This window comes from Mesoplodon bidens (genome assembly GCF_964165515.1).
Source record: "Mesoplodon bidens genome assembly, chromosome: 11".
Lineage (NCBI taxonomy): Eukaryota > Metazoa > Chordata > Mammalia > Artiodactyla > Ziphiidae > Mesoplodon > Mesoplodon bidens.
The window spans coordinates 25,605,415-25,629,872 of record NC_138167.1 but is presented as its reverse complement, the minus strand read 5'-3'; the positions used below and the strand labels follow the sequence as shown (position 1 = coordinate 25,629,872).

Here is a 24,458-nt window from a genome sequence, read left to right as displayed (position 1 = left end):
AAAATTCATATGTCCAAAATTTAATCTCCCCTTCTCTTCAAAAAACCCCTGTAATCCTCTCAGCTTGTTAAAATGGCATCACCATATGTCACCCAATTCTCCAAATCCAAAGCCTAGAAATTAGCCTTGACTCTTCTCTTTTCCCTCCACTCCAACCAATCTCTAAATCCTATTGGCTCTAGTTCCATTACCTCTTGAATCTGTCTATCCAGTCTGCTGCTATTACTTAAGTTTAGGCTATTAGCAAAAGACACCTTTCTGGTCTCCAAGTCTCCATCTGCGACCGCTATAATTCGTTTACTACAGAACAGCTAGAGTTCTTTCAAAAACATCCTTCCTATGCATGTACCGTCCTTGCTTAAAACCTATCTATGACTCTGCACAAAGTACTTCAGACAAAGCCTAAACTGTTTTAACATAGCACAGGCCATCATGCCCCCATTTTAGCTTTCTAGATCAGAAGGCAAGCCACCACAGCCATCCAACCTAGGCCGCTGCCTGTTTTTGTACAGTTTTCAATGTAAGGTTTTTACATTTTTAAATGGTTGAAAAAAATCAGAAGATGAATGATATTTCATAACACTGACAACTACATGATATTCAAACCTCAGCGTCCATAAAGTTTTATTGGAACACACCTCCCCCACCCCCGCCATTCATATGGTCTATGGCTGCTTTTGAGCTACAAGGTGAGTAGCTGTGACCTCCTAAGGTCAAGGATGAAACCCAGTCGTCCTAAAACCGAGTTTCCCTGCCAAGTTTATAATTAACCTCTCTTGTCCAAAACTTATTCCCTTTCTTGTCCCACCCCTGTTCCCCTCAGGATTGAGGAGTATCAAAGAAAAGTGGGACTGAAACAAAGCAGGACTCTGTGAGGCCTTCCTGGGTACAAACTTCTCGTATCCCCTGCTTCTTGCTTGGCCTTCCATGAGTTCCAGAGCAGACTCAAGCAGTTAATGATTAGAACAATAGCCACAGAACTCCTAGCTCTCCTGCAGGGATGTAGATAACAATCTGATGCATATCTTTGAGTTGTTCTGCAGAAACTAAGATCCCCAACCAGGTAGAGGATGTTGAACACACGCTGACCACAAGCACACAGACCCCCAGACTGGATGGAACCAGAAGGTTGATAATTAATATTCCCCAAACATCACCGTTACTTCACTACCAACCAATCAGAAAAATGTCCGTGAGCTGATCATGCACCTGCCACCTTCACCTGTAGTGTTGCCTTTAAAAACTCTTGCCTGAAAGCCATCAGGTGAGTTCCGGTCTTTTGAGCATCAGCTGCCTGTTCTTCTTGCTTGGCGCCCTGTACTTTCCCTCACCACAACCCAGTGGTCAGTAGATCAGCTTGGCTTCAGGTAGGACACGCGGAGCCCAGTTCGGTTCAGCAACAAGGGATGTCCCACAAAACCTAAAATATTTATTTTCTGCCCCCTTATAGAAAAAGTTTGCCTGTTCCCTCCTCTACATGCACCTCACCACTCTCCACTGTAGCCATCCTGAACTATTTGCTGTCCCTAACAGACCACGTTTTTCTCTCAACCTGCTCCCCCCACCCTTCCATGGGTGTTCCAGTAGAACTAACTCCATCTTAGCATTTAACAGTTGTTCTGATTGTCTTTTTTTACTTGTCTGGTTCAAGGGTTCACCACTGAATCCTCAGCACCCAGCACAATCCCTGCCCTCCTTCAGTGCTTGGTAAATGCGTGCTGATTGAATAAGCAGCATCCTGAAGAGATGAACAAGACTGGGTTCCAACTTTCAAAAGCTTACAAAAGGAAGACATATAACCTACAAGGAAGAATGAAATTAATCTACAAGGAAGAATGAAAAAGCACCAAAAAGTATCAAGTACTCTGCAGCATAACCAAGGAGAGACAATTCCACCTGGGGAAAGGTCCCTCTTCTTTAGAAAATTTTCTGATTTGAACACAAGCCCCTGGCTCCATGATGAAATGCTTACTGAGCTTTTTTGTAGGCACGTAATGTCCTCCTCTGTAAAATAAGGCTAAATAATTCCGACTTCACAGGATTAAAAGAATATGGTTAATTACTGAAAGCACGCAGCTTAGTGCGTGCTTTCTTCCAGAAAGTGCTCGGTAAACGGCAGTCACTCTCGGATCCGCTAAAACTCTCTGTTTGACGGTCATGGAGTCTGTATCCAAGGGGGTCCCCGGTGTGCATCGCCAGATGCTCGGCCCAGCATCAAACGCACCCCTGTAGTAAGAGCAGCGACCTCGCAGCCACGCGCGGCTCCAGGGGTACCGGGCTAGGTCGCGCGCCGGGCTGGCCGACTCGGGAAGCCCCCGGAGCCGGGCCACAGGGCTGCAGAACGACAACTGCCGCAGCGCTTCTCTGAGCGAAAGACTCCTTTCCATTTTATCCCGCCGCCGCTCCGGCGCAGCGCGCCGGGCTCCGCCCCAAAGGGGCTCGGCAGTCGCCAGCGCGCCCGCGCCTGGTCACCGGAAGAGGCGGGCGACGTCACAAGGGCCTACGCGTCTCTCCGGGGCAGGAGTTGACAGACGGTCTCTGGCTGGATTTCGGCGGCCCCGGGACCGCGGAAGAGGCTTCCGAGGGCGGCCGCGATGCCGAGCCAGCAGCGGGTCAGTCAGCTCCTGGATCTGTGAGTCCGCCCCGCCCGCCTCCCTGTCGCCCCGCCCCGGCGCCGCCCGCGCCCGCCGCCCGCGCCCGCCGCCCCGCGCGGCTCCCCTTCCCCGCCCCCTTCTTGCCTCCCACCGAGGAGGCCCCGCGGGTGTTTCTAGACCTGGGTCTCTGATTTTGTCTTCTCCTCGCTGAGGACCGTCGTACCAGGGGGGCTACCCGGCAGGCTTGCCCCTCTGGCCCCCGATAGATGTCCTATCAGTCAGCCTTGACAGCTGCACGCCCGGGCGGTTCCTGGCAGCGGCCTGTCTCTGATGGGAGCTGAAAGCCTTGGTAAAACAAAACAAAACAAAACAAAAAACAAAACACTGGATGGGGCTCTCAGAAGCCTTCAGCAAAGTTCCACCCAGTTACTGTAACAGGGATAAATATTGCTTCTTTGACACAGCGCTCAAATCCTTGATTGTGCTTGCTGGGTTCAGCTCCCGGTTTTGCTATTATTCTCCAGTTGTGTGACTGTGGGAGAGTAGCTTCACCTCTCTGGGCCCTAGTTCTTGATCTACAAAATTAGTATAATAACAGTACCTATCTCATGGCGTTGTAGTGAGCAATAAACGTAACATATTTAAATCCTTAGAAGGCTGCCGAGTATTAAAAGAAATTTCAGAGAGGTTTACTTGATATGAATATTTTATTGAGGCAGAAACCAGAAGCACAGAGGCATGTAGGTACAGGATGGCTTTATAAAGTGAGCACGAGGAAGCTGTTTAACCTTTACAATGGTTATTACGTTGGGAGTTTACAGACAGCAGGGGATTGGTTAAAAGTGATTATCTTACGCTATTTTAAGAAGACAATTTAAGTTGATTATTAGAGGCATTTACAAGGAATAACCTGTTAAGTGTCACTTATGTTCATGATATAAACTAGATTTGGTTTCGCTTATGCGGTCTACATGGCTTGGTCAGCTTGGGGGATTTTCAAGCCTGGTCTCCATTTATTTTATTTAAAAAGTCCCTGACTTTTGGTCTTTATCTCGGCAAGCTGAGAGTGTGAACCAATATGGTGTTACTCTCACTACCCCTTTGATGTAGTCCTTGGGATGGATGGTCATGTAATTGCTGTTACCGGCAGTTACATAGTCACCCTGGACACGGTCAGTGGGATCATTGAGTTCTTCCAGTTGTCTAATCCTGATGGATAACATATGTGTGAGTAGTCGCTGAAAGACATTTAAACTCTTGAGAGGATACAAGGCACTAGGGAGGTTAATATAATGACTATGTGGAGAATAGTAGTCAAGGATTGAAAGATTCTCCAGAGCAGAGTCCCAGGAGCCATGATTTAACCAACTAAATAATCAAGGGAAGAAGCGTTGCCTATTTGATTAAAGACTGGCATCTGATCTTTAAGATCTTTTTGATATATTAACATAGAAACAACATTTTTTTTTACCAGTTACAGTACATGCACTTCTGTCTTGGGTGGTTAGGGTGTCTAAGGCTATGCAGTTGTCTAAAATAACTCTGACTAAAGAATTTACAGATTCTTGCTGTAACTGTAGAGATTTTGCAGAGGATAAGGTCTCTCCCAATGAGGTTTAAGTGCAGTCTTTTGTTGGTGTCTTTTCCAATAAACTGAGTCTCTAGGTTCTAATATATGGGGCACATTGTCTTCTTTGGAAGCAGATCACAGAAAGCTTTATGGACCTGTGGAAATAAGCCTTTCAGTATTGCATTAGTGCCTTATAGTACTGAACTATGTCATGATTACTTAAGATGGGATAAACATGAGGATGTCTTATTTTAAGAGGCGGTGTTATAGGTAAGCTTCCATCTAAGTAGGCTTCTATATGGTGTGAGCAATCAAGTATTCAATAAGAAGCATTTCTATGGAAACAAAAGAAAGGCAAAGATTAAAGATTAGTTGGAACAAATTATAAATGCAGTTGTTGAGTCTAGAGAGCAGCCAGTCGAGAAAATTTTTGGAGTTGAGCTCGGACTTTTGGATGAAGGTGGAATGAAGGTGGCAGTTTCAAACTGATAGATTTTCCTGGTTTGCAGTTTGAATGTCTTTGATGATGTCATCAGGTGTTCTGCTGAGCTCTGAGTCGCCTACATAGAAGTAGGTATGAAGGTTGTCTTGTCTATACGTGATCTGTTGTGACTTCTCTGAAGTCTATATCAAAACTGAAAGCTTTAGCTTGTAGGGTTTGAGGAAAAGGACAGTTTTAGTTTTTATATCAAGTCAGAGGGTGGGAGGAAATTGAAAATATTAGTTTGGAGAGTCATAGCCAGATATTGGAGAAAACTAGAAGAGTTCAGGACCCAGTCCAGTTTACAGTTAGATACAAAACCTCAAAGACAATAAGCAGGACTCGAATTTGATTATGAATATGCCAAAGTTTTCTGTTTAAACATAATTTTTCTCTCTGTAGTCACCTCATTTTTACCAAAGATAATCACAAGTAATGTGTTTGTAAAATAAGTCTAGTCTCTTTAAACTTGGCCTGTTATTTACATAAGTGCAGCAAGAACAGTGACTTTATGCACATTCTCAAATACGATACTCCAGTCAAAGCTTTGGTAATATCCAAGGGGCTTTATTGGCTCCATAAAGTCTACTTTAGATCCTTAAAACTGTCTTAATAAGTAAGGTAAGATCTTAATAAGTAAGATCTTAATAAGTAAGATAAGATCTTAATAAGTAAGATCGCAGGTTAGATCTTTAATAGCCTCTTTATGCTAAGAAGGCAAGCCAAGGACTTGTCCAGTGTGTCCTGTTACAAAGAGAACAGATTCTTATTGAATTTATGCAAATATCTATATTGCCATGAAAATAAGAATACTCAGTAAGGGTGGTTGTTTTTTTTTAATTTGTTTGTTTTAATTCTGAAGGAATCAGGTAAGGAGAAAAATAAATGTTTCATTTTTGCTTTTAAAAGTATACTTTACCAAATTGTTTTAAGTTTAGATAGCTTAGAAGGAGAGGAAAAAAGGGTTCTTTAAATCTGGAAAACAAGCATTGAAGAACTGACAGTGTTTCAAACAAAGTCATAAAAGTTATAATTATTTTCATCAGTTCATTTGGTCCCATGTAATTAACCCTTGTTTTGCTTGATCTTGGGTTAGCAGTTTTATGAATTAAGCAGTTTCTCCATTAGAGTTCTAGAAATTCTTACTCAGTTTAGTGGTATGAGCTTAAAGTTATCAGAAATCTGTATTCCAGAGTACTTGTCAGGGTCCTTTCCATGAATCTCCATAAAGACAAAGCATTTTGGCCTGTAGTTGATTGTAAATGCTTTACTGTGAAGCAAAACTTAGTTACCTATTCAGCCAAAGTGACAACTAAAAGATTTCAAAAGCAAATACAGAAAGTTACATAGTTGTAAAAGACAAAACAAAACCAAAAAAACCTTACCTCTTGTAATGTTGTAAAGATTCAGTTTTCCTAAGTAGTTAAGGACCTGATAAAGATAACATGAAGCACAGGAAATTATTTTGCTAAGACACAGAATCTTTAGTTCCTAGACAGTTTACACAAAAGGTAAAGAAAAACCTTTTATAATACAGTAAGTCTCCTACATACAAACAAGTTCTGTTCCGAGAATGCGTTTGTAAGTCCAATTTGTTCATAAGTCCAACAAAGTTAGCCTAGGTACCCAACTAACACAATCGACTGTATACTGCTGCTTTTATGCTTACTTCTGGACATCCTGGGCTTGAAATAAAGATACTGTACTACTGTACTCTATACAGTACTGTACAGTAAAGTACGCAAAAACACAACCCTTGTAAAGGATGCACACATGTGACTATGTATGCCAGACACGTGAACTAGCTTATGTGATTGGACATGCGAATGCACGTTCGCATTTTTGAAAGTTTGCAACTTGAGGGTTCATATGTAGGGGACTTACTGTATCTTATTAAGAGCAGACCAATAATTTAAGAAACTTTGTGCTTTTAACACAGAGGGTAAAAACGTTCTAGTTTGTTTCAGTTTATTACTGAGCTCATTTTTTAAAACCCTTATAAATAACTTTAGCTAACTTTGACCTTCCAACATAAAATTCAAGCACTTTCTATATCCATTTAGAGTTTGTGTTGTTCCTTTTCTCTTTCTCATTCTGGAATGAACAGTAATTTTACTTTACAAAATTACTGTACAAAATTACTCTCTTTTTTCCATAACAAAAATACAACCTAAATTCTTTGCATGCTCTTCTTCTAAAAATACATCCCATTTTCCTCTCATACTTTATATACAAAGTTGTTTTCTTTCATTCTTGTTTCTAGTATTTTTTTATATATTGATTATAAATTTTAACCTTTATTAACGTTTATTTTCCAGTGAAAACTAGGAAGCATGCAGTTGTGAACTGTCGTAATAGCAGCATCCTATAGTAGATTAGCAAATTCATGAATACATAATTACAAAAAATTACATTTTTTAGAGATGTTTTCTCACAGTATAATTTTTTCTTACAGTTTTGTGGAGATATAATTGACATACAGCACTGTGTAACTCTGAAATGTACAGCATAATGACTTACATACACAATAAGTTTAGTGAACATCTATTGTTTTATACAGATACAAAATTAAAGAAATAGAAAAAAAGGGTTTTTTTCTTATGATAGCCTTAGAAATTATTCTCATAGCAGCTTTCATATGTAACATAAAGCAGGGTTAATTATATTTATCATGTTGTGCATTATATCCCTAGTACTTATTTATCTTATAACTGGAAGTTTGTATCTTTTGACTGCCTTCATCCAATTCCCCCTGCCTCTGGTAACCACAAATCTGATCTCTTTTTCTATGAATTTGTTTGCTGTTTGTTTTTGAAGTATAATTAATCTACAACACTATGTTAGTTACTGTTACACAACATAGTGATTCAGTATTTCTATACATTTCAAAATGATAACCATGATAAATCTAGTTACAGTGTCACTATACAAAGATATTATATAGTAGTTGACTATATTCGCCACACTGTACATTTCATACCCATGACTCATTTATTTTGCAGCTGGAAGTTTTGTACCTCTTAATCTTCCTCACCTGTTTTTTTTCTGCCCCCCATCCCCTCCCCTCTGGCAACCAGCTCTTTGTTCTCTGTATCTATAACTATTTCTGTTTTGTTTGTTCAGTTTTGTTTTTTAGATTCCACATATAAGTGAAATCATACAGTATTTGTCTTTCTCTGACTTACTTCACTTAGGATAATGTCCTGTAGGTCCATCCATATTGTTGCAAATGGCTAGATTTCATTCTTTTTAATGGCTGAGTAATATTCCATTTTAAAATACATATCACGTCTTCTTTATCCATTCATATGTTGATGGGTGCTTAGGTCGTGTCCATGTCTTGGCTATTGTAAGTAATGCTGCAGTAAAGATAGGGGTGCATATATCCTTTTGAATTAGTGTTTTTGTTTTCTGTGGATAAATACCCAACAGTAGAATTGCTGGATCATATGGTAGTTCTATTTTTAATTTCTTAAGGAATCTCCATACTGTTTTTTGGGGGTTTTTTTAGTTTCTGCTTTATAACAAAGTGAATCAGTCATACATATACATCTGTTCCCACATCCCTTCCCTCTTGCGTCTCCCTCCCTCCCACCCTCCGTATCCCACCCCTCCAGGCAGTCACAAAGCACCGAGCTGATCTCCCTGTGCTATGCGGCTGCTTCCCACTATCTATCTACCTTACGTTTGGTAGTGTATATATGTCCATGCCTCTCTTTCGCTTTGTCACAGCTTACCCTTCCCCCTCCCCATATCCTCAAGTCCATTCTCAAGTAGGTCTGTGTCTTTATTCCTGTTTTACCCCTAGGTTCTTCATGACATATTTTTTCTTAAATTCCATATATATGTGTTAGCATACAGTATTTGTCTTTCTCTTTCTGAGTTGCTTCACTCTGTATGACAGACTCTAGGTCTATCCACCTCATTACAAATAGCTCAGTTTCGTTTCTTTATGGCTGAGTATTATTCCATTGTATATATGTGCCACATCTTCTTTATCCATTCATCCGGTGATGGACACTTAGGTTGTTTCCATCTCCGGGCTATTGTGAATAGAGCTGCAATGAACATTTTGGTACATGTCTCTTTTTGAATTATGGTTTTCTCAAGGTATATGCCTAGTAGTGGGATTGCTGGGTCATATGGTAGTTCTATTTGTAGTTTTTTAAGGAACCTCCATACCGTTCTCCATAGTGGCTGTACCAATTCACATTCCCACCAGCAGTGCAAGAGTGTTCCCTTTTCTCCACACCCTCTCCAGGATTTATTGTTTCTAGATTTCTTGATGATGGCCATTCTGACTGGTGTGAGATGATATCTCATTGTAGTTTTGATTTGCATTTCTCTAATGATTAATGATGCTGAGCATTCTTTCATGTGTTTGTTGGCAGTCTGTATATCTTCTTTGGAGAAATGCCTATTTAAGTCTTCTGCCCATTTTTGGATTGGGTTGTTTGTTTTTTTGCTATTGAGCTGCATGAGCTGCTTATAAATTTTGGAGATTAATCCTTTGTCAGTTGCTTCATTTGCAAATATTTTCTCCCATTCTGAGGGTTGTCTTTTGGTCTTGTTTATGGTTTCCTTTGCTGTGCAAAAGCTTTGAAGTTTCATTAGGTCTCATTTGTTTATCTTTGTTTTTATTTCCATTTCTCTAGGAGGTGGGTCCAAAAGGATCTTGCTGTGATTTATGTCATCGAGTGTTCTGCCTATGTTTTCCTCTAAGAGTTTGATAGTTTCTGGCCTTACATTTAGGTCTTTAATCTATTTTGAGCTTATTTTTGTGTATGGTGTTAGGGAATGACCTAATCTCATACTTTTACATGTCCCTGTCCAGTTTTCCCAGCACCACATATTGAAGAGGCTGTCCTTTCTCCACTGTACATTCCTGCCTCCTTTATCAAAGATAAGTTGACCATATGTGCGTGGGTTTATCTCTGGGCTTTCTATCCGGTTCCATTGATCTATCTTTCTGTTTTTGTGCGAGTACCACACTGTCTTGATTACTCCATACATTCTCACCAACAGTCCACAAGGGTTCCCTTTTCTCCACGTCCTTGCCTACACTTGTTTTTTGTTGTTTTTTGATAATAGCCATTCTGACAAGTGTGAAGTGATATCTCTGTGGTTTTGATTTGCATTTCCCTGATGATTAGTGATATTGAACATATTTTCATGTACCTGTTGGCTGTCTGTGTGTCTTCTTTGGAAAAATATCTATTCAGTTCCACTGGTCATTTTTCAATCGAGTTGTTTGGTTTTTTTAATGTTGAACTGTATGAGTTCTTTGTATATTTTGGATATTAACCCCTTATCAGATATACTGTTTGCAAATATCTTTATATTCAGTAGATGGCCTTTTTGTTTTGTTGATTATTTCCTTTGCTGTGCAAAAGCTTTTTAGTGTGATGTATATAGTCCCACTTGTTTATTTTTGCTTTTGTTTTCCTTGCCTGAGGAGATGTACCCCAAAATATTGCTAACACCAATGTCAGAGAGCATACTGCCTATGTTTTCTTCCAGGAATTTTATGGTTTCAGGTCTTACGTTCAAGTCTCTAATCCATTTGTTGTTGTTGTTGCATTGGGTCTTTGTTGCTGTGCGTGGGCTTTCTCTAATTGCAGTGAGTGGGAGCTACTCTTCGTTGTGGCACCACAGGCTTCTAATTGCAGTGGCTTCTCTTGTTGCAGAGTATGGGCTCTAGGCAGACAGGCTTCAGTAGTTGTGGCTCGTGGGCTCTAGAGCACAGGCTCAGTAGTTGTGGTGCACAGGCTTAGTTGCTCCACAGCATATGGGATCTTCCTGGACCAGGGCTCGAACCTGTGTCCCCTGTATTGGCAGGCGGATTCTTAACCACTGTGCTACCAGGGAAGCCCCTCTAATCCATTTTGAGTTTATTTTTATATATGGTGTGATATATGGTGTTCTAATTTCATTCCTTTACATGTAGCTTCCAGTTTTCCCAGGAACACTTACTAGAGAGACTGTCTTTTCCCCATTGTATATTCTTGCCTCCTTTGTCATAGATTAATTGACCAGAAATGTATATTTCTGGGCTCTCTATTCTGTTCCATTAATCTATGCTTCTGTTTTTGTGCCAGTATCATACTCTTCTGATTTCTGTAGCTTTGTAGTATAGTTTGAAATCAGGAAGCATGATACCTCCATCTGTGACCTTCTTACTCAAGATTATTTTGGCTATTGGAGGGTCTTTTGTGTTTCCATACAAAATTTAAGATTATTTTTTCTAGTTCTGTGAAGAATGCCATTGGTATTTTGATAGGAATTGCACTGAATCTGTAGATTGCCTTGAGTAGTATGGTCATTTTAACATTTTTAATTCTTTCAATTCATGAACACAGTGTATCTTTCCATCTATTTGTGTCATCTCCAATTTCTTTCATCAGTGCCTTATAGTTTTCTGAGTACAGATCTTTTACCCTCTTAGTTAATTTATTCCTAGGTATTTTATTCTTTTTGATGCAGTTGTAAATGGAATTGTTTTCTTAATTTCTCTGTCTGATAGTTCATTGTTAGTATACAGAAATGCAACAGATTTCTGTATATTTATTTGTATCTTGCAACCTTACTGAATTCATTGATGAATTATGGTAGAATTTTGGACAGTGTCTTTTGGATTTTCTATGTGTAGTATCATGTCATCTGCAAACAGTGATGGTTTTATTTCTTCCTTTCTGATTTGGATTCCTTTTATTTCTTTTTCTTGTCTAATTGCTGTGGCTAGGACTTACAATACTATGTTGAATAGAAGTGGTGAGAGTGAGCATCCTTGTCTTGTTTCTTATCTTAGAGGAGATGCCTTCAGCTTTTCACTGTTGAGTATGATGTTAGATGTGGGCTTGTCATATATGGCCTTTATTATGTTGAGGTATATTTCCTCTGTACCCACTTTGTTGAGAGTTTTTTTATCATAAATCTTTGTTGGATTTTGTCAAAAGCTTTTTCTGCATCTATTGAGATGATATGTTTTTCTTCAATTTGTTAATGTGGTGTATCACATTAATTGCTTTGTGGTTATTGAAACATTCTTGGATGAGATTGGTTCAATCCCATCCCTGGGTTAAATCCCCGTTGATAGTAGTGTATGACCCTTTTCATGTATTGTTGAATTCAGCTTGCTAATATTTTGTTGAGGATTTTTGTGTTTATGTTCATCAGTGATATTGGCCTGTAATTTTCTTTTTTTGTGATGTCTTTTTCTGGTTTGGGTATCAGAGTGATGCTGGCCTCACAGAATGAGTTTGGAAGCGTTCCTCATTCTGCACTTTTTTTGGAATAATTTGAGAAGGGCAGGTGCTTACTTTTTTCTAAATGTTTGGTAGAGTTCACCTGTAAAGCCATCTGGTCCTGAACTTTTGGGAGGTTTTTAAGTTACTGATTCAACTTCATTCACATTCATAATTGACCTGTTCATGTTTTCGATAGTACAGTTTTTTAATCTGGCAAAAGACATGTTTATTATAACCCCAAGTAGCTTTTATCTGTAAAAATTAAGAAGCCAAAAACTTATGATAAATTTATGTTTAGCAATTAATGTTTCAGTATATTATCTTATTTGGAAATGATCTAGATAAGATATAATAGGGCTTCCCTGGTGGCGCAGTGGTTGAGAGTCCGCCTGCGGATGCAGCGGACACGGGTTCGTGCCCCGGTCCGGGAGGATCCCACATGCCGCGGAGCGGCTGGGCCCGTGAGCCATGGCCGCTGAGCCTGCGCATCCGGAGCCTGTGCTCCGCAACGGGAGGGGCCACAACAGTGAGAGGCCCGCATACCGCAAAAAAAAAAAAAAAAAAAAAAAAAAAAGATATAATAGATAATGAATATCATTTAAGTTAACAGTATAAACTTTTATCTTACATCTATTTAATTTATTTGTTTTTAGTAAATATTCTTGGATTAAACATTAAACAGATAATCATCATCTTATATTGTTTTTCTTGCTGCCAAACTTTGTAATGTAGAGATAGCACGAGCTTATTTTACTAGTAAACCTGGGTAGAAATGTTTGTATATTTGCATTATATTTAATGTTGACAACCCTAAGGACAAGCCTATTTTATTAAAACAACACATTTGAAGTAGCTTTTATTTACCAAAAATCATTCCAGATCACACTAACTTGAAAAGCATTTGGATTAGTTTCTATATTTCTGAGAGTTTTAAGAACACTTAATTTATATAAGTGATTATTTTCCTTTAAGCAGATTAAATAGAGCTCTTTAAAAAATATCACAGACCATACATGAATTCGTATATACATAAATATATAGACAGACACAAACAGAGATTGTATAACTTTCATTTTTAAATTTTAACCATGTGTCAGGTACAGTAATATAAAACTCAAAAGAATAGCTGGATCCAAATTATTTCTGGGGGATGGAATAAATTAAGGTTACCTGCTGATGGCTAGAGATTTTTACCAAAATTTTTTTGGTAAATTTTTTTCTGTGTGCTGTAAGGATTCTTTTAGAGAAGCTATTTTTGCAGTCATTTTGTCTTTTAGAAGCTTTTGCCTACCATTGTCTCTGAGAAATTTGGAATATTCTCTTATAAGGGTGTCCCTCAGGTGGACTATCTTATCTAAATTAAAGGTTCCCCAAAGTGGCCACTGCAATTCCAGTCATCCTTCATAAAGTTCACCCATTTTTCCAAAAGGCACAAGATCCTTGCCTGTGATTTGGACCAGGTGGAACCCTTCTTCACCTTACATTCTCTAGGACATCTTAACTCTGAGGGATCCTGTTTTTGTTTTTTTTTTTAAATTTTTTAAATTACTTTCTGCTTTATAACAAAGTGAATCAGTCATACATATACATCTGTTCCCACATCCCTTCCCTCTTGCGTTTGCCTCCCTCCCACCCTCCAGGCGGTCACAAAGCACCGAGCTGATCTCCCTGTGCTATGTGGCTGCTTCCCACTATCTATCTACCTTACGTTTGGTACTGTATATATATCCATGCCTCTCTTTCGCTTTGTCACAGCTTACCCTTCCCCCTCCCCATATCCTCAAGTCCATTCTCAAGTAGGTCTGTGTCTTTATTCCCGTTTTACCCCTAGGTTCTTCATGACATTTTTTTTTCTTAAATTCCATATATATGTGTTAGCATACGGTATTTGTCTTTCTCTTTCTGAGTTACTTCACTCTGTATGACAGACTCTAGGTCCATCCACCTCATTACAAATAGCTCAATTTCGTTTCTTTTTATGGCTGAGTAATATTCCATTGTATATATGTGCCACATCTTCTTTATCCATTCATCGGATGATGGACACTTAGGTTGTTTCCATCTCCGGGCTGTTGTAAATAGAGCTGCAATGAACATTTTGGTACATGACTCTTTTTGAATTATGGTTTTCTCAGGGTATATGCCCAGTAGTGGGATTGCTGGGTCATATCGTAGTTCTATTTGTATTTTTTTAAGGAACCTCCATACTGTTCTCCATAGTGGCTGTACCAATTCACATTCCCACCAGCAGTGCAAGAGTGTTCCCTTTTCTCCACACCCTCTCCAGCATTTATTGTTTCTAGATTTCTTGATGATGGCCATTCTGACTGGTGTGAGATGGTATCTCATTGTAGTTTTGATTTGCATTTCTCTAATGATTAATGATGTTGAGCATCCTTTCATGTGTTTGTTGGCAGTCTGTATATCTTCTTTGGAGAAATGCCTATTTAAGTCTTCTGCCCATTTTTGGATTGGGTTGTTTGTTTTTTTGCTATTGAGCTGTATGAGCTGCTTATAAATTTTGGAGATTAATCCTTTGTCAGTTGCTTCATTTGCAAATATTTTCTCCCATTCTGAGGGTTGTCTTTTGGTCTTGTTTATGGTTTCCTTTGCTGTGCAAAAGCTTTGAAGTTTCATTAGGTCCCATTTGTTTATTTTTGTTTTTATTTCCATTTCTCTAGGAGGTGGGTCCAAAAGGATCTTGCTGTGATTTATGTCATCGAGTGTTCTGCCTATGTTTTCCTCTAAGAGTTTGATAGTTTCTGGCCTTACATTTAGGTCTTTAATCCATTTTGAGCTTATTTTTGTGTACGGTGTTAGGGAGTGATCTAATCTCATACTTTTACATGTCCCTGTCCAGTTTTCCCAGCACCACATATTGAAGAGGCTGTCCTTTCTCCACTGTACATTCCTGCCTCCTTTATCAAAGATAAGTTGACTATATGTGCGTGGGTTTATCTCTGGGCTTTCTATCCGGTTCCATTGATCTATCTTTCTGTTTTTGTGCCAGTACCACACTGTCTTGATTACTGTAGCTTTGTAGTATAGTCTGAAGTCAGGGAGCCTGATTCCTCCAGCTCCATTTTTCGTTCTCAAGATTGCTTTGGCTATTCGGGGTCTTTTCTTTTTCCAAACAAATTTTGAAATTTTTTGTTCTAGTTCTGTGAAAAATGCCAGCGGTAGTTTGATAGGGATTGCATTGAATCTGTAGATTGCTTTGGGTAGTAGAGTCATTTTCACAATATTGATTCTTCCAATCCAGGAACATGGTATATCTCTCCATCTATTTGTATCATCTTTAATTTCTTTCATCAGTGTCTTATAATTTTCTGCATACAGGTCTTTTGTCTCCTTAGGTAGGTTTATTCCTAGATATTTTATTCTTTTTGTTGCAATGGTAAATGGGAGTGTTTTCTTGATTTCACTTTCAGATTTTTCATCATTAGTGTATAGGAATGTCAGAGATTTCTGTGCATTAATTTTGTATCCTGCCACTTTACCAGATCCATTGATTAGCTCTGGTAGTTTTCTGGTAGCATCTTTAGGATTCTCTGTGTATAGTATCACGTCATCTGCAAACAGTGACAGCTTTACTTCTTCTTTTCCAATTTGGATTCCTTTTATTTCCTTTTCTTCTCTGATTGCTGTGGCTAAAACTTCCAAAACTATGTTGAATAACAATGGTGAGAGTGGGCAGCCTTGTCTTGTTCCTGATCTTAGTGGAAATGGTCTCAGTGTTTCACCATTGAGGACGATGTTGGCTGTGAGTTTGTCATATATGGCCTTTATTATGTTGAGGAAAGTTCCCTCTATGCCTACTTTCTGCAGGGTTTTTATCATAAATGGGTGTTGAATTTTGTCGAAAGCTTTCTCTGCATCTATTGAGATGATCATATGGTTTTTCTCCTTCAATTTTTTAATATGGTGTATCACATTGATTGATTTGCGTATATTGAACAATCCTTGCATTCCTGGAATAAACCCCACTTGATCATGGTGTATGATCCTTTTAATGTGCTGTTGGATTCTGTTTGCTAGTATTTTGTTGAGGATTTTTGCATCTATGTTCATCAGTGATATTGGCCTGTAGTTTTCTTTCTTTGTGACATCCTTGCCTGGTTTTGGTATCAAGGTGATGGTGGCCTCCTAGAGTGAGTTTGGGAGTGCTCCTCCCTCTGCTATATTTTGGAAGAGTTTGAGAAGGATAGGTGTTAGCTCTTCTCTAAATGTTTGATAGAATTCGCCTGTGAAGCCATCTGGTCCTGGGCTTTTGTTTGTTGGAAGATTTTTTATCACAGTTTCAATTTCAGTGCTTGTGATTGGTCTATTCATATTTTCTATTTCTTCCTGATTCAGTCTTGGCAGGTTGTGCATTTCTAAGAATTTGTCCATTTCTTCCAGGTTGTCCATTTTATTGGCATAGAGTTGCTTGTAGTAATCTCTCATGATGTTTTGTATTTTTGCAGTGTCAGTTGTTACTTCTTTTTCATTTCTAATTCTATTGATTTGAGTCTTCTCCCTTTTTTTCTTGATGAGTCTGGCTAATGGTTTATCAATTTTGTTTATCTTCTCAAAGAACCAGCTTTTAGTTTTATTGATCTTTGCTATCGTTTCCTTCATTTCTTTTTCATTTATTTCTGATCTGATCTTTATGATTTCTTTCCTTCTGCTCACTTTGGGGGTTTTTTGTTCTTCTTTCTCTAATTGCTTTAGGTGCAGGGTCAGGTTGTTTACTCGAGGTGTTTCCTGTTTCTTAAGGTGGGATTGTATTGCTATAAACTTCCCCCTTAGAACTGCTTTTGCTGCATCCCATAGGTTTTGGGTCGTCATGTCTCTATTGTCATTTGTTTCTAGGTATTTTTTAATTTCCTCTTTGATTTCTTCAGTGATCACTTCGTTATTGAGTAGTGTATTGTTTAGCCTCCATGTGTTTGTATTTTTTACAGATCTTTTCCTGCAATTGATGTCTAGTCTCATAGCATTGTGGTCAGAAAAGATACTTGATACAATTTCAATTTTCTTAAATTTACCAAGGCTTGATTTGTGACCCAAGATATGATCTATCCTGGAGAATGTTCCATGAGCACTTGAGAAAAATGTGCATTCTGTTGTTTTTGGATGGAATGTCCTATAAATATCAATTAAGTCCATCTTGTGTAATGTATCATTTAAAGCTTGTGTTTCCTTATTTATTTTCATTTTGGATGATCTGTCCATTGGTGAAAGTGGGGTGTTAAAGTCCCCTACTATGAGTGTGTTACTGTCAATTTCCCCTTTCATGGCTGTTATTATTTGCCTTATGTATTGAGGTGCTCCTATGTTGGGTGCATAAATATTTACAATTGTTATATCTTCTTCTTGGATCGATCTCTTTATCATTATGTAGTGTCCTTTTTTGTCTCTTCTAATAGTCTTTATTTTAAAGTCTATTTTGTCTGATATAAGAATTGCTACTCCAGCTTTCTTTTGATTTCCATTTGCATGGAATATCTTTTTCCATCCCCTTACTTTCAATCTGTATGTGTCTCTAGGTCTGAAGTGGGTCTCTTGTAGACAGCATATATATGGGTCTTGTTTTTTGTATCCATTCAGCCAATCTGTGTCTTTTGGTGGGAGCATTTAGTCCATTTACATTTAAGGTAATTATTGATATGTATGTTCCTATTCCAATTTCCTTAATTGTTTTGGGTTCGTTATTGTAGGTCTTTTCCTTCTGTTGTGTTTCTTGCCTAGAGAAGTTCCTTTAGCATTTGTTGTAAAGTTGGTTTGGTGGTGCTGAACTCTCTCAGCTTTTGCTTGTCTGTAAACGTTTTAATTTCTCCATCAAATCTGAATGAGATCCTTGCTGGGTAGAGTAATCTTGGTTGCAGGTTTTTCTCCTTCATCACTTTAATTACGTCCTGCCACTCCCTTCTAGCTTGTAGAGTTTCTGCTGAGAGATCAGCTGTTAACCTGATGGGGATTCCCTTGTGTGTTATTTGTTGTTTTTCCCTTGCTGCTTTTAATATGATTTCTTTGTGTTTAATTTTTGACAGTTTGATCAATATGTGTCTTGGCGTATTTCTCCTTGGATTTATTCTGTATGGGACTCTCTGTGCCTCCTGGACTTGATTAACCATTTCCTTTGCCATATTAGGGACGTTTTCAACTATAATCTCTTCAAATATTTTCTCAGTCCCTTTCTTTTTCTCTTCTTCTGGAACCCCTATAATTCGAATGTTGGTGCGTTTAATGTCCCAGAGGTCTCTGAGACTGTCCTCTGTTCTTTTCATTCTTTTTTCTTTATTTTGCTCTGCATCAGTTATTTCCACTATTTTATCTTCCACCTCACTTATCCGTTCTTCTGCCTCAGTTATTCTGCTATTGATCCCATCTAGAGTATTTTTTATTTCATTTATTGTGTTTTTAATCGATGCTTGATTCCTCTTTAGTTCTTCTAGGTCCTTGTTAACTGTTTCTTGCATTTTGTCTATTCTATTTCCAAGATTTTGGATCTTGGAAATAGAATCTTGGATCATGTTTACTATCATTATTCTGAATTCTTTTTCAGGTAGACTGCCTATTTCCTCTTCATTTGTTAAGTCTGGTGGGTTTTCATCTTGCTCTTTCACCTGCTGTGTGTTTTTCTGTCTTCTCATTTTGCTTATCTTACTGTGTTTGGGGTCTCCTTTTTGAAGGCTGCAGGTTCGTAGTTCCCGTTGTTTTTGGTGTCTGTCCCCAGTGGCTAAGGTTGGTTCAGTGAGTTGTGTAGGCTTCCTGGTGGAGGGGACTAGTGCCTGTGTTGTGGTAGATGTGGCTGGATCTTGTCTTTCTGGTGGGCAGGTCCACGTCTGGTGGTGTGTTTTGGGGTGTCTGTGGCCTTATTATGATTTTAGGCAGCCTCTCTGCTAATGGGTGGGGTTGTGTTCCTGTCTTGCTAGTTGTTTGGCATGGGGAGTCCAGCACTGTAGCTTGCTGGTCGTTGAGTGAAGCTGGGTGCTGTTGTTGAGATGGAGATCTCTGGCAGATTTTTGCCGTTTGATATTATGTGGAGCTGGGAGGTCTCTTGTGGACCAGTGTCCTGAAGTTGGCTCTCCCACCTCAGAGGCACAGCCCTGACTCCTGGCTGCAGCACCAAGAGACTTTCATCCACCCGGCTCCTCAATTTGGGATGATTCATTGTCTATTCATGTATTCCACAGATGCAGGATACATCAAGCTGATTGTGGACCTTTAATCCGCTGCTTCTGAGACTGCTAGGAGAGATTTACCCTTCTCTTCTTTATTCTCACAGCTCCCGGGTCTCAGCTTTGGATTTGGCCCTGCCTGTGCGTGTAGATCGCCGGAGGGCGTCTGTTCTTCGCTCAGATAGGATGGGGTTAAAGGAGCAGCTGTTTCGGGGAGTCTGGCTTACTCGGGCCCCAGGAGAGGGAGGGGTACGGAGTGCAGGGCGAGCCTACGGTGGCAGAGGCCGGCGTGACGTTGCACCAGCCCGAGGCACGCCGTGCGCTCTCCCGGGGAAGCCGTCCCTGGATCCCGGGACCCGGCAGTGACGGGCTGCACAGGCTCCTCAGAAAGGGGGCGTGGACAGTGACCTGCGCTCACACACAGGCTTCTTGGCAGCGGCAGCAGCAGCCCCAGCGTCCCAAGCTCGTCTCTGGGGTCCGCACTTTTAGCCGCCTGAGGGGTCCTGTTTTTGAACAGCTGTTCTGAAACACAGGGAATTACACTCCCCCCTCTTTTGGAACAGAATAGGGTGACTTATCAAAAAGTTTCAACAATTGTTGCTCAATAAAATTGGAGAGCTCATCACGAAAGGGAGTGAAGCTTGGATTCAAAAGAGGTGTACTGTGAAACTTCTTGGTCAGTGAGAAAGCAGTAAGCATAATGGGCTCCATGAGTACTGGCACTTGTTTACTCACCAGCCTCTTGACTAATCAGGGATCTTCTGTAGGTCCCACTTCTGACACCAAAAACTGTCAAAAGAAAATTCAGAGAGATTTATTTGATACGAATATTTTATTGAGTGAGAAATAAGCTATTGGTGAACAGAGAGGCTTCAAACTGAAAGTGGTTAAAAGCTCAGAGGCATGTAGTTACAGGATGGTTTATAAAGTGAGAATGAGGAAGTTGTTTAACATTTATGATGATTGGTTGTTACAGTGGGAGTTTACAGATGACAGGAGACTGGTTAAAAGTGTTTATCTTATACTATTTTAGAAGATGATTTAAATTCTGCTTATTGTTATCAGAGGCATATACAAGAAATAATCTGTTACCTTTTGCTTATGTTCATGAAATAAGCTATCAATAGATTAAGTTTAACTTATGCAGCCTAACTGGTTTTGTTTGCTTGGAGGATTTTCAAGCTTGGTCTCCATTGTATTTTACTTTAACACTAGCAAATAATAAACTCTACTAAATGCTAGTTATTGTTATTATTAGTTATTTCATGCCAGAAATTGTGCTGAAAATTGCAGTTATAATGGCAATTGCTTCTCTCCAGGAGCTTTCAGTCCATTATTATTCCCATGTAAAAAAGTTAAGGCTAAGGAGAACAATCACTATAATCTACTGAATGCCTTCTAAAACAGTAGGATTTGACATTTGCGTTATATTTCATAAACTTCTGGCCCTCAGTCCACAGTCAATTTTCATAAAAGGGAAATCTGTTGATTCTCCTTTGTGTAGACTCAGACTTGTGTAGAGTCCTGAGAAAAGTATCTTTGCTTTAGTTCTTGGTGAAACTTTTACACCTCATCCAAACAGAATATCCTTTCTGTCAGTAAAGACAGAGTAAGTTAAGGGTGCAAGTTAGGAAAACAGACTACATGGGTTCTATACATACACCTAACATTTAGTAGTTATACAATCTTGAGCAAATGTTACAACTTATCTGGGATTCAGTTTTCTCCTCTGTAAATGGAAGATGATGATATTATTACTTACCTTACTGAACTGCTGTGAAGATTAAAAGCCAGTACATGTAAATTCCATAAGACAGTGCTTGGCACATAGTAAGTATTCATTTACGTTAGTTATTAATGTTATATCATTCCTACCATGGAAAGCACTGTAACAAGGAATATGTTACCTAAGACCTGACCTTTTTTCCTAAGGCCTAGCTTAATTCCTACTCTTAGTTTCAATCTCTATTCTAAGGCTCCTTGAGGGTTTGATGCAAATGATCCTATGAAATCCTGGGGCCAGAATCAAGTCTTTTGTCTCTTTGTACCCACAGTTCCTTATTTTTAGGAGTTACTATTCAGTTAAGCATGTATTTAAAGAGGACATGTGGCATATGAAGCACTATGCTGATGATTGTTGGAAATAACTAGCATAAAAGAGGTATAGTCTTATGGGACTAGCACAAGACAAGTATATGAATAAACATAATCTAGGTATAATAATACCACAAAAGCTGGATTTACAAATGGGAGGAAATGTGTTCAAGAGGGAGTACAGGAATTTCCCTGGTGGCTCAGTGGTTGAGAATCCGCCTGCCAATGCAGGGGACACGAGTTCGATCCCTGGTCCGGGAAGATCCCACATGCCATGGAGCAACTAAGCCTATGAGCCACAACTACCAAGCCTGTGCTCTAGAGCCCACAAGCCACAACTACTGAGCCTGCATGCCACGACTACTGAAGCCTATGCACCTAGAGCCCATGCTCTGCAACAAGAGAAGCCACCACAATGAGAAGCCCACGCACTGCAACGAAGCATAGCCCCTGCTCGCCACAACTAGAGAAAGCCGACGTGCAGCAACGAAGACCAAATGCAGCCAAAAATTAATTAATTAATTAATTAATTTTTTTAAAAAGGAGTATAATAATAAGAGTAAAGGCTTGATGAACAGGAAAGTTAGAAATATATGAGAAGACCAGAAAATAGTATTTCTGTTTGGCTGGAGAATACAATATGAATAGTGTAATAGTAAGACATAAAGCCAGATAATTAGGAGCAGAACCTTGGCCACCAAAATGAAATAAGAGTGTTTAATTCTGTAACATGGGAAGCTATCAAAGGTTTTGGAACTGCTGGGAGCAGAGGGAGAGTTGAATTAGGGAGCAGTTAAAAATAAGAAGACAGGAAACTGTTTTAAGATTTTGGAAAGGAGTAAGGAGAGCCCAAACTAGGAGACATATGTGAAGATGTTCTTGTGGAATTCATTCTGGTAAAAGAGAATTGGAATGTCCGTCACTGGGAGAGGTGCCATGGAATGTTATGCAGCTATTAGAAAAGTAAAGAGTAGATGTGTATACATTCACATGGATGGAACTTGAAAACATAGTGCTTAGTGAAAAAAGAGGAAACAAGAATGTATTAAGAAAAATTATCCAAAAATTGGAATTAAAGGAAAAAGATGACCATGTGACCTTCATTGTCATACTAGAGTGTTGTCTCCCATGTAAAGGTCCACATTTAGGATAATATTTTCTAACCTTTTTTGGGATGAGATATGGCCAGACTGGCAATTGTTCAGCAAGCTATTTCTGGGTTACCTTGGGTTTCTGTTACTTTGGTAACAAGCTTGGTCCAGAATAGCAGTCAACTGTTTTACTAAGTGCACTGTTAAGTCCACAGGAATGGGACTTCTCCGTGACGGAAAACTACTTGGTTTATATCCTTACATAAGTTCTTAACCTCTTCACTGGACCAGCACTTTGAGTAGCACTGCCTTGGAGAATCCTTTGGATCTGTGATATGGTGAACAATTTTGAATAAGGGGAGCAAGGAAAGGCAAAAATTAAAAATTACTGTAAAGTTTTTAGCTTTGTTGACCAGGAGAATGGTGATATCGTTAGATAATTGTGGAGGAGTAAGTATCTTTTCAGGAAAATTAATTAGAACATCCAGTTGAAATAGGCAGTTAGAAATATAATTTAAAACATTTTAAATTCAATTTATTTAAACTAAATGAACCCCAACAATTAACCCATTTCTCCCACCCCCCACCTCCGAGAACCACCAATCTGTTTTCTGTAGCTGTGAACTTTTGGTTGGGGGTTTTTTCATTTTTGTTCTTAGACTTCACGTATAAGGGAAGTCATATGGTATCTGTTTTTCTCTGTCTGACTTATTTCACTAGCATAATGCTCTCTAGGTCCATCCATGTTGTTGCAAATGGCAAGATTTCATTCTTTTTTATGGCTGAATAATATTCCACAATATATATACCACATCTTCTTTATACATTCATCCACTGATGGACAGTTAGGTTATTTCCATATTTTGGCTATTGTAAATAACGTTGCAGTGAACATGGGAGTGCAGATACCTTTTCAAATTAGTATTTTCATATTCTTTGGATAAATACCCAAAAGTGGAATTGCTGGATCATATGGTAGTTCTATTTTTAATTTTTTGAGGAACCTTTATACTGTTTTCCATAGCACCTACACCGATTTACATTCCCACCAACAATGCACAGGGATTCCCATTTCTCCACATCCTTGCCAACACTTGTTATTTGTTGTCTTTTTGGTAATAGCCATTCTGACAGGTGTGAGGTGACATCTCATTGTGATTTTGATTTGCATTTTTCTGATGATTAGTGATATTGAGCATCTTTTCATGTATTGGTCATCTGTGTGTCTTCCTTGGAAAAATATAATTTTTAATTTGAAAGAGATATCAAGGAATAAGTCCAAGATTAGGAGTAAACTTATAGATAGTAGGTGAAGCCATGGTTAAGTTTGAGGAAGAGGATATAGAGAGAAGAAAAGGAGGCCAAAGACCAAATTTTATGCAACACTTACATTAGAAGCAGGCCATTTTGCCTGAATTCATTTCTTTGTTAGATTAATTTACCCTATAATTGATTGGCTAAATATTAATAAGTTGTTTCTTTTAACTATAAAATTTAGAGCAGTTCATATTGGGTGAAATATCTATCTCTCCTCCCACACCCACACCTTTTTTTTTTTTTACAGCTTTTGAAGATTTGTTTAGTTTTAGCTGACCACTTTTCATTTTTGTCTTGAGAACTGAGACCACCTGTGTTAACCTTTGGGATTGAGAACTAAGATTGCTTATGTCAATATAACTTTTTGCTCCAGGAAATTTCTGTAATCAGTTTATCTAAATAAACATTTGGTTATTAGGGTAAACATTTTGATTGTTAGGGCAAATATTGTATTTATCAGGATAGATTATTCATGATGCTTACTTCAAGACCCCATGTCCATCAGTCTTAAACCATTACATCACAAATTTTGCCTAATCCTATTCCATTCCCCATCTTGGAGGGGAAGAACCCTCTTAAACTACTTGAGCTTTCATCCCCAAATCCTGAATGTACTCTTCCCTACCTTTCCCCTATTAAGACACTATCAAAACCCTGTTAAACCCTTGCTGCAGCGAATTTAATAAACTTGCTTTGTTTGACCAACAGGCTTTTTGGATGGTCTTTGTGAGCCATTTAATAGTTCTCATAGCAGTATATTAAGAAATATTTAATTTGTTTCTGTCCCGGCTCTCTGCTAGTGCTGCTGTAGGGAACTGGAACAGAAAGAGGGAACCCTTTATTCTGTGGAACACATGGCACAGCCTGAACTCAGAGAAGAGACCAAGAACAAAATGAA

The 24,458-nt window shown here is 38.9% G+C and overlaps 1 protein-coding gene across 2 annotated transcripts in view; it reads left to right on the top strand.

Annotated features, from left to right (window-relative positions):
- Positions 1 to 2,371: 2,371 nt before the first annotated feature.
- Positions 2,372 to 24,458, top strand: part of AMN1 (antagonist of mitotic exit network 1 homolog) — a 69,746-nt gene continuing 47,659 nt past the window's right edge. The window contains exon 1 of one of the 2 annotated variants that reach the window (XM_081247977.1): positions 2,372 to 2,612. Coding sequence is in view for 1 of the 2 variants with exons in the window: in XM_081247976.1 (XP_081104102.1) it covers positions 2,595 to 2,632 (38 nt within the window). In the remaining variant the exon portion in view is untranslated. Of the gene's footprint in view, positions 2,633 to 24,458 lie in introns of both variants that reach the window. The other variant, XM_081247976.1, reaches the window with a different exon arrangement.